The 9,664-nt window shown below is 40.7% G+C and overlaps 1 protein-coding gene across 1 annotated transcript; it reads right to left on the minus strand.

Annotated features, from left to right (window-relative positions):
• Positions 1-6,668: 6,668 nt before the first annotated feature.
• Positions 6,669-8,685, minus strand: LOC105732433 (kinesin-like protein KIF22). Its single transcript, XM_064360390.1, is given in 1 exon segment — positions 6,669-8,685. A coding segment is annotated over 1 exon segment (2,001 nt). The 5' UTR covers positions 8,670-8,685.
• Positions 8,686-9,664: the final 979 nt, after the last annotated feature.

Consider the following 9,664-nt stretch of genomic DNA (forward strand, 5'->3'; position numbering starts at 1 on the left):
CATTCTTCAGCTGACACTCAAATAATTATTTTAGGTACTTGAATAAGTTTCTCAAACTCCCTGATCATTTCCTTCTTTTGTAATAAAATGAAGATCTTGCGAATTTATCTCACAAGTGGTAATGAGCTAGACTCTGTTTTCCTCTGTTGAATACTCCATTCTTCTAGTAACCATATATTCCATACAATCCTGCCCCTAATGCCACAGGTGTGAATGTCTGATTCCAGGTGGAATAATCAGACTTGCTCACTCTGTTGGTGAAAGGGAATTGAGATACAAAAGATGTTAACTGAGTAATGGTGGGCTTTGTAGTTTCTTATATGAACAAAACAGTGACCAAAACAGACAAAATGCCTGTTCTCATGGAGTTTTCATTCTAGTTATGAACAAAAATGTGTGTGTTTTTAACACATCAACCAATTATTTAATTCTCAGCAAACACTGACTGGATGTTCCACAATTTAACTCAATTCTGACTCTGACTACCTGGAATTAGAACAGGCCATACAGAGTAAGGATTCAGTCTCATAAAATGCCCCTTACTTCAGATGCCAGTTGCAAATAGAGGATCCCTAAGTTACGCACAGCTTCTTCCCAACTTGGCTATAAGTCAAAGTTTCATGGAACTCCCTTCTCACATTCAATAATTTGCTGGGACAACCCACAGAATCCATGAAAACAGTTTACTTAGCATTACCAATTAGAAATGGTATTTTAAAGGATGCAAATGAACAGCCAGAAGAAAATATACATGAGGTGAAATCCAGACAGGTACCAAGCACAGGAGCTTCCATTCTAGTGTGCCAGCCTCCTGGCATCTGCATGCCTTCTTGTTCACTGACTCGGATGCTCTCCGAACCCCATTTTTAGGGTTTCTATGGAGGCTTCATTATTCAGACATGATTGATTTAATCATTGGCCATTGGTGATTAAGTCAATCTCTAACCCCAATCTTTTTTCTGAAGATTGGGGGATGAGACTGAATATTCTAACCTCTAATTACATGATTGGTTCCCTTAGCAACCAGGCCTGTATTCTTAAGTACTTTCCAAAAGTCACCTCATTACCATAAACTCAGGTGTGGCTGAAAGGGGCTTGTTATGAATAACAAAAGATACTCCTTTCATCTTTATGCTCCTGAGCTATTTCAGGAACTGGGGTGGCTGGTGGGGTGGGCATATTATAACAAAGACATTTCAATCACCCCTACCACTCAGGAAGTTACAACAATTTTAGTTCTGTGCCAGGAACCAGGGACAAAGAGCAAATATATAATTCTTATTATATAATAAAATCACACACACACAAAAAAAAAACCACATTTCACCAGTAAAGGCTAGAGCATGTCAATAGTGGAGAGGAGTCAATAGGGTATTGAGGAGAAAAATAAGCAGCAAGGGGGGAGAGGAAACGCTAGGACTAGGTGTTTGCAATCTTCAGCAGCAGAAAATAATATCCCAGAATATGATCCTTTCACATGGTAAAATAAAGAAGCAGCCTCAAGATCTCTTTGACCTCCCCCTTTCCTGCAGCCCTGTCTCAAACCCTCTGTCCCTCCCTAAGCACAAAGAGAGGCTTTTATTTTAATATTCTTTTATGCTTTGAGATCACATTTGCCAAAGGAAACACAATTGCCTTCTACTCCTTCCCTGAAATTTTATTACGTAGACAGGAATGTAACCACATCTGGATGGGACTTTGTCACAAGATATTGTCTGTCTCTGGGCTCACTGAAATTCCTAAGAGAATAATTTACAGGATAAATATCTCCCAGACTCATTCATCTCTCCTAAAATTATTTACTACCCCTCTACAATTATCTATAGGCCCCCACTACCCTCTCCCCTATAAATGGGATATTTACACTTCTCCCATCTGGCTCTTTCTTGAATCACATATTTTGTATGGCTCTTATGGATACATGCATATTAATAAATTTGTATGCCTTTTCTCTTCTTAGTCTGTCTATTGTTACATTATTTTAGAAGGCTCAAACCTTCAGAGAGGGAGAGATTATTTTAATTCCTATGACAATTTTAAGATCTTTATGGTTAAAGAAAACAAAAATAAAAGTACAGCATTTCTGATGCTTATTTCAATTAATGCATGTCGTTTATACCTCTCTGCCACTAAAACAGTCCATGCTACCAGACTCAAACTGTGAAAAACTTAAATAGGAAAAATAATATTCTAGGGACACTCAACCTCCCACATTATTATAAGAGACCTCTGTTATGCTTAATATTAGGTGTCAACTTTGTTGGATTGAAGGATGCCTAGATAGTAAAGTATTGTTTCTGGGTGTGTCTGTGAGGGTGTTGTCAGAGGAGACTGACATTTGAGTCAGTGGACTGGGAGAGTAGACCCACCCTCAAAGTGGATGGGCACCATCCAATCAGCTGCCAGTGCTGCTAGAACAAAACAGGCAGGAGAAGGTGGGACAGGCTGGCTTGCTGAGTCTCCTGGCTTTCATATTTCTCCCACGCTGGATGCTTCCTTCCATTCTGCCTGCCCTTAGACATCATACTGTAGATCTTTCATCTTTGAACTCTTGGACCTACACCAGTGTTTCCCAGGGGCTGTCGGGCCTTCAGCTACAGATTGAAGGTTGTACTGTTGGCTTCCCTGTTTTTTGAGGCTTTTGGATTCAGACTGAGTCACTATTGGCTTCTTTATCTTTCAGCTTGCAGACGGCCTATCTTGGGACTTCACCTTCTGATTGTGTGAGACAATTCTTCCTAATAAACACCCTTTCATATATACATACGAAAAGGAGTATATATATATATATATATATATATATATATATATATATATATGATAATAGGATAATGTGACTTCCTTCTCATATTCAATAATTTGCTGGGATATCCCACAGAAATCAGGAAAACAGTTTAATTACTAATACCAATTAAAAATGCTATTTTAAAGGACGCAAATGAACAATCAGAAGAAATGATACATGAGGTAAGATGTAGAAGGGTCCCAAGCACAGAACCTCCCATTTCAGTATGCCACTGGAATAGGTACACCCACACTGAGACACACTCACATTAAGTGTGGGTCTTCCTATCCCAGTCCACTGACTCAAATGTCAGTCTCCCCTGACAACACCCTCACAGACACACCCAGAAACAATACTTTACCAGCTAGGTAGGCATCCTTCAATCCAACCAAGTTGACACCTAATATTAACCATAACAGAGGTCTCTAATAATTCCTATACATATATCCTATTATTTCTGTCCCTCCAGAGAACCCTGACTAATACAACCTCCATTTAGAAATTGCCATCATAGACTATCAACATTAGAAAAATTCCCTCGGTACTGAGACCATTATAAGCTCCCAGCATCCCTGCAACACCAACAATGTGCAAAATATAGGTCACCAGTTGGAAATTCAGTAGTTTCTAAGTATATCCCTACCAGTGTGACAAATTATTTATGGGACACAGATTAAACTGTCTACTAGTGTCAGTTATTATTTATTTCTTATATATGTTTCTCAAAGCATTACCAGAATCAACAAGTGAATGAGACCATAATTAATCTTAATCCCCAATAATTCATATATATTTTCTATACCTGTTATTTTGCATGCTAACCAGTATAAAACATAAACAGCTTTTTATTAAAAGAATTTTACACTATGTGAGGTCTGTTAGCTAAAGAGAGAGCAGAATATCTGAAGTCAGGTTACTATATCCCAATTGTAGTTAATGTGTTTGGTCTACTTTTAGTTGTTTTGATTCCATGAAATTTATTTACTAAATATATAGAATGTTTGCATCTATATAGGGTCATATATAAATATTATTGTTGTAGGAGTTATTAAGAAATTATTTTAGGCAGATAGAGAGGAAAAGGGGTCCTTGGGAAGTTTTCATTTTTGAAAGCATCTCCAGAAAAGTTTCTTGTAAAGCCCAGGCTCTCAGAGCCAGGCTGCCAACCTCTGATATGCAAATGTTGGCTATTAGACACTGGGTCCACCCACATGGCAATTCCCTCAGACTTCTTGCCCTTTTCCCACATGCTTCTGGCAACAGGGCCACCCCCACATATCCCCATGTTTGCAGAACATCCCTGGTGCCCTTCATTTGCATATTAAAAAGCTAGGGAGAGAGGGCCAGCTTTTTTGAGTGCTACATGAATGACATGCCTGGTCAAACCAATCCCCTGGGCCCTATGCAAATCAGCCATTGCCTTCTCCAGCTTCTGCATATATAACTGGCTGGTGTCCACCACACTTAGGAACCTCCTCTTTCGACTTTGGATCCCCCCTCCCTCTGTCTCTGTATGGGCGAGCTTCTTCCTTCTGTCTTCTCCCTTACTTCTTATTAAACTTTCTGCTCCTAAAAACCACTCCAGGTGTGTTGCTGTCATTTTATCTAAACTGGCATTTATCTAAACAGGAATAAGAAACCTGGTGTTCCTCCACTCATCAGAGCCATATAATTTTGAGCTTTTAAATCCTACTAGAAGGCAGGACTGAAGGCTAATGAGTGGGAAAATGATAGAGAAAACACATTAAACATGTAGAAAATCTCAGTTGCAGAATAATGGAAAAAATAAAGAAAACTAAATAGGAAAATGAAAATCCCTCATCTTCTTCAAGATCCCTCATTGAAATGGTATTTCCCACATGGCCTTAGATTTGCCTGTATTACAATTATTAAGTACCTGTTTTATTTCTTTTTACTCAAACAATGGCTCAAAAGCAAATAATATAATGTTACAAATGTTATAGTGATACAATGTTGTGAAATGCTATCCTAGAGTTCTAGATCCAGCAAAAATATGTGACAAATTCGGGGAAAATATAAGAAAATAATTACTAACAAAACATTACAGTAAATAATGACTGATTTGGCAGGCATCAAGTATACGTGTATTACTTTATGCATCCACCAAAAGAATAAAGAACAGAATGTTCAGCTTAGTTACTAAGGTAATGATGGGGGCAAATGAGAGGAAGCAGAAAATATGTTGAAGTAAATCCCAATTTGTCACAAACATTTTGAAGAGGCTATCTCACAATTTAAAAGGCAAATTGTGAGAATATTTTTAGAATGTTCAAGTATGCTGTTTATAAAACATATACTGGCAAATATATCAGATAAAAAATAATGAAAACAAAGATGATTTAGCCTGAATTATAAAATAAATAAACATAAGTCCATAGTGATATAAATACATAGCTGAGTAAATAGGAAGAGACATCTATTCCTTAGAGAATAATATATATGTATAGAATATATATATATAATATTCATATATTATTTATATTGTATTATCTCTCTATATATTCTGCCCTTCAGGAGTTGGACCTTAATCCCTCCACCTTGAGTATGAACTGGATTTAACAATTCTCTGAAGAATAAACAACAGAAGAAAAAAAAAACAGTTCCATTGTAGAAAACTGGCAAACACCATATTAACTGAGTGATCAAGGTTATATCATCAGTGATAAATTATGTTGACATCATGTACTTCCTGATAGAATGAGAGTGGCTTGTAACTGAGATAGTCTTCTTCCTCAAAACCGATATCTAATCCAAACACAAAACACATTAGACAAACTTACATTGAGGAACATTCCATAGATGTCTGAAAAATATTAGGCTACTTATCATCATAAAAACAAGAAAAGTGTGAGAATAGTCACAAAACAGAGGAGATGAAAGACACATGATAACTAAATGGAATATGGTATTCTGTATTGGCTCCTAGTACAGAAAAAGGGCATTAGTGGAAAACTGGAAAAATCAAAATAGTACTTGGACGTTAGTTAAGTAATGTACAAGTGTTGGTTCCGAGTTTAAACAAGCATACCACAGTTATGTAAGATGTTAAAATTAGAAGACATAGGAGAGGAATAAAGGAACACTCTCTATCATCTCTGCAACTTTTCTGCAAATCTAAGATTAATCCTAAATAAAAAAGTTTACTAAAAGTAAGAAAGTAGACAGAAATTTAATATCAGAAATAACAGACCCCCCAAATACTTTAGATAAACACATTGTTTAATCATAAAAGCAATGATTAACTAGAAATGTATTACTGCTACAAAGCATGTACCTGATATCAAGACCTCAAGAATTTAAAGGGATACAGATTATGAAGTGAAAATTCCAATGACACTCTGAAAATTACTTTTCCAAAACATGTGCCTGATACTAAGTCCACAGAATTTAAAGAAATACAGATTATAAAGTGAAACTTCCAATGAAACTGTGAAATATTAATACAGTTTTCTGGATAACAAATAACTCAAACAGATAAAACTAAATATGAGAAAGAAATTGCAGTAACATATTTAAAAACTTGACCTTAAAAGTATTAATAGAGCATGGTGTACAATAATTGCAGAATATACCCTTTCCAGTATCCACAAGAAGTGTTTATAAAACTTGATTAAGTTCAGGCCATAAAGAAGGTCAAAGAGTCCAATGGAAACAAAAAACTCCCTAGAACTGAAAGATAAAGAAAATGCTACATCTCTAATTTTTAAGATACACATAAAGAAAAATTATTTATATAGTGTACACTGATCCCCTGAATACCAAAAATCCACATATAATTTTTTTTTTTTTCCAGAGCAAAAACTGTATTTACACAACAAAGGGTTATACAAGCATTTTAAAAGGCGGAGTGAGGAAACGGCGGTCAAGACGGGTCACAGCGCTGGCCGGCGGCGAGACCCAGGATGTTCACCTTCAGGAAGGACTCCAACTGTTTCCCTGTTATGCCCTCCACGCGTTCCAGGTCCTCCACCTGGCTGAAGGGGCCGTGGAGCTCCCGCCAGCCCACGATGAGCTGGGCCTTCTTTGGGCCAATGCGCTGAAGACTGCGGAGATCCCGGGCTGAGCCTTCGTTCAGCAGATCCAGTATTTTTTTGTGCCCATGAGCCAAAAGCTTCGGGCTGATCTGTAGCTCCCAGCAGTCCTCTGCCTTCTCCTCGGGCTCTGAGGCATCCAGGGACTCCAGCTTTCTCTTCCGGCCTTTATTCTTCAGGATATGGATCTCGGCATTTGGGGATGCTTCCTGCTCCCGAATTAGCTGTAGGGGCATCACCACAGCCTTTTTGAGGGGCTTTGCCACTGTGACTATGCGATGCGAAAGTGGCCGGAGCATTGTGGGATAATGGTTCTCCTTTTCCTTTGAGTCTTCAGACTTTCGGGCCAATACCTTGGCCTCCAGTTCTTTTTGCTTCATCTTAAGCCTCTCAATCTCCAAGTCCTTCTCTTCCACTGTCTTCATGAGCACCATCTGCTCTCGGTTTGGAGTACTCAACAGAGGGGCCCCCTGTCTCCCTTGGGAGGCCAGCAGACGGTCCAAGCTCAGGAGGCGCTCCAGCATGGCTGGGTCCATGCTGCTTAGCTTCTGTAGGGGGCTGAGTTTCTGTGAGGCAGAGGCTGGAGCTGCCATGGGCTCAAGGCTCCCTATCTCCTCTTCCTCAGGGCCTCAGGCTCTCTTTGCCTCTGGTGGACCAAGTAATTCTTTCTGAGACAGCTTAACAGGTGCCAAGACGGGAGGCTGCAGGCTTTTATTGGTAAAAGGCCGGTTGATTACCTCCTTAGACCTGGCAGCAAAGTTGAATGCGGAGACTGTGTCTAGGTAGAAGCGTCTCTCAGGGGCAATGTTGGCAATAAGGATGCTGTGAGCTGAGCCACCCAGAGAGTCCTGCAGTAGGCGAGTGAGCTTGCTATCTCGGTAAGGTACATGAGGAAGGCCCTGATTCAGCACATCCACCACCTTGCCCAGGACAAACAGGGAGGTGTTGATGGCTCCACTCTCTTTTAGCCGAAGGCCCTTGTTGCCTGTGCGACGATTGTCCTTTGACTCAGCCAAGTCAATCAGGTAGAGTTTTCCCTCTCACTGGCGAAATGGGGCCAAACGTTCCCATTGGTCCACCTTGACCAGGAGCACAGCATGACTGAGGGAGGAGCGCTGGTTGAGCCGGGTGGCACCTACAGTCCGGTTTCGACTGGCTGGCAGGAAGTGCCACTCAAAATCAGCAAAGCTAGTGATGGGCTTCTGCGTGAGGCCCGGAATCAGGATGTTCCCCCGGCAGTCTTCTCGGATCACCAGGTCTCCTGATGCAGGGTCCAGGAGGTCTAATACCTTCTCCTGGTAGATCTCTAAGTAGGACATGGTGACAGAGAGGGCCAATGGCCGGCCCTCGGTGCCCTCCTCCCTTGTGAGCTGCAGGAGGTCCATGAGAGCCCGTGGGATCACTCCAGGTTGCTCTGGGCTGCCCAGCATTGTGTGTGTCTTCCCAGCTCCTGTGGGTCCATAGGCAAGCACACTGGCATTCTGCCCTTCTAGCAAGTGCCTTAGGATGGGCTGCACTGAACCTGTATAGATGTCCTGCTGAGTACTCCTCTCCCCATAGAAGGCATCAAACTGGTATTTGAGAGTCTCCTGGTGGTTCTTCCAGTTAGCAATCTCTAGAGAGCAGCTGTCCATGCCCCGCACACAGGGGGGATCACTTGTTCCAGCTGTTCTATCCACAAATGGCCGCAGTCGCACAGCCACCCTCATGCGAGCTGGAGGTGGGCGACGACTAGCTCCTATTTTGCTTAGCCGACAGCGACCAGCTCCTGAGGTCGCCGTCGCTGCCAACATCTCACGTCGCCTCTGAAGCGTTGAGACCCCTGTGGCCATTCCACGCCCTTCTTGGGCCCGCTTCTCTCATTCGAATTTCCCGGTGCCCCCCACATATAATTTTTTTGACTCTGCAAAAACTTAAACACCAATAGGCTACTGCTGACAATAAGCCTTAATGACAACATAATTGATAAATACATATTTTGTTTGTTGTATGTATGATATAATTTAATCTTTTATTTTGACACAGAGTCTCGCTCTGTCACCCAGGCTGGAGTGGAGTGGCATGATCTCGGCTCACAGCAACCTCTGCCTCCTGGGTTCAAGCAATTCTCCTGCCTCAGCTTCCCTAGTAGCTGGGATTACAGGTACCCGGCACAACACCCAGCTAATTTTTGTATTTTAGTAAAGACGAGGTTTCATCATCTTGGCCAGGCTGTCTCAAATTCCTGACCTGAAGCAATCCACCTGCCTTGGCCTCCCAAAGTGCTGGGATTACAGGCATGAGCCACTGTGCCCAGACAATTTATTCTTATAATAAAGTAAGATAGAGAAAAGAAAATGTTATTAACAATCACAAGAAAAAAATATATTTACTATTCATTAAGTGGAAGTAGATCATCATAAAGGTCTTCATCCTTATCATCTTCAGATTAAGTAGGATGCAGAGGAGAAGAAAAGGACAGTTGGCCTTGCTGTCTCGGGGCGACAGAGATGAGTGAGGTGGAGAAAGTGGAAAGGGAGGCAGAAGAGGCAGGCATACTGGGTATAACTTTAGAGAAATACTTGGTAATTTTTGTCTGATGTTTTATCTTTTCATTTCTCTAAAAATGTTTCTATGCAGTATCAATCTTTTCACTATTTGCTTTCATTTTAGTGCCCATATCATAAAAAGGTACACCCTCTAAAAGAAATCAAAATAGTCTAGAATAATTAAAACTTTCTGCCAGGTTGTCTACTATCAATTTGTTTTCTGACAGTCCTTCCTCTATGTCTTCTTCCTCATCGTCTGTTACTGATTCAGAAGCAGGTATCTCCATCAAGTGGTTTTT

The sequence above is a fragment of the Aotus nancymaae genome, unplaced genomic scaffold (assembly GCF_030222135.1).
Source record: "Aotus nancymaae isolate 86718 unplaced genomic scaffold, 86718_ANA_hifiasm-v0.15.2.pri h1tg000040l, whole genome shotgun sequence".
Lineage (NCBI taxonomy): Eukaryota > Metazoa > Chordata > Mammalia > Primates > Aotidae > Aotus > Aotus nancymaae.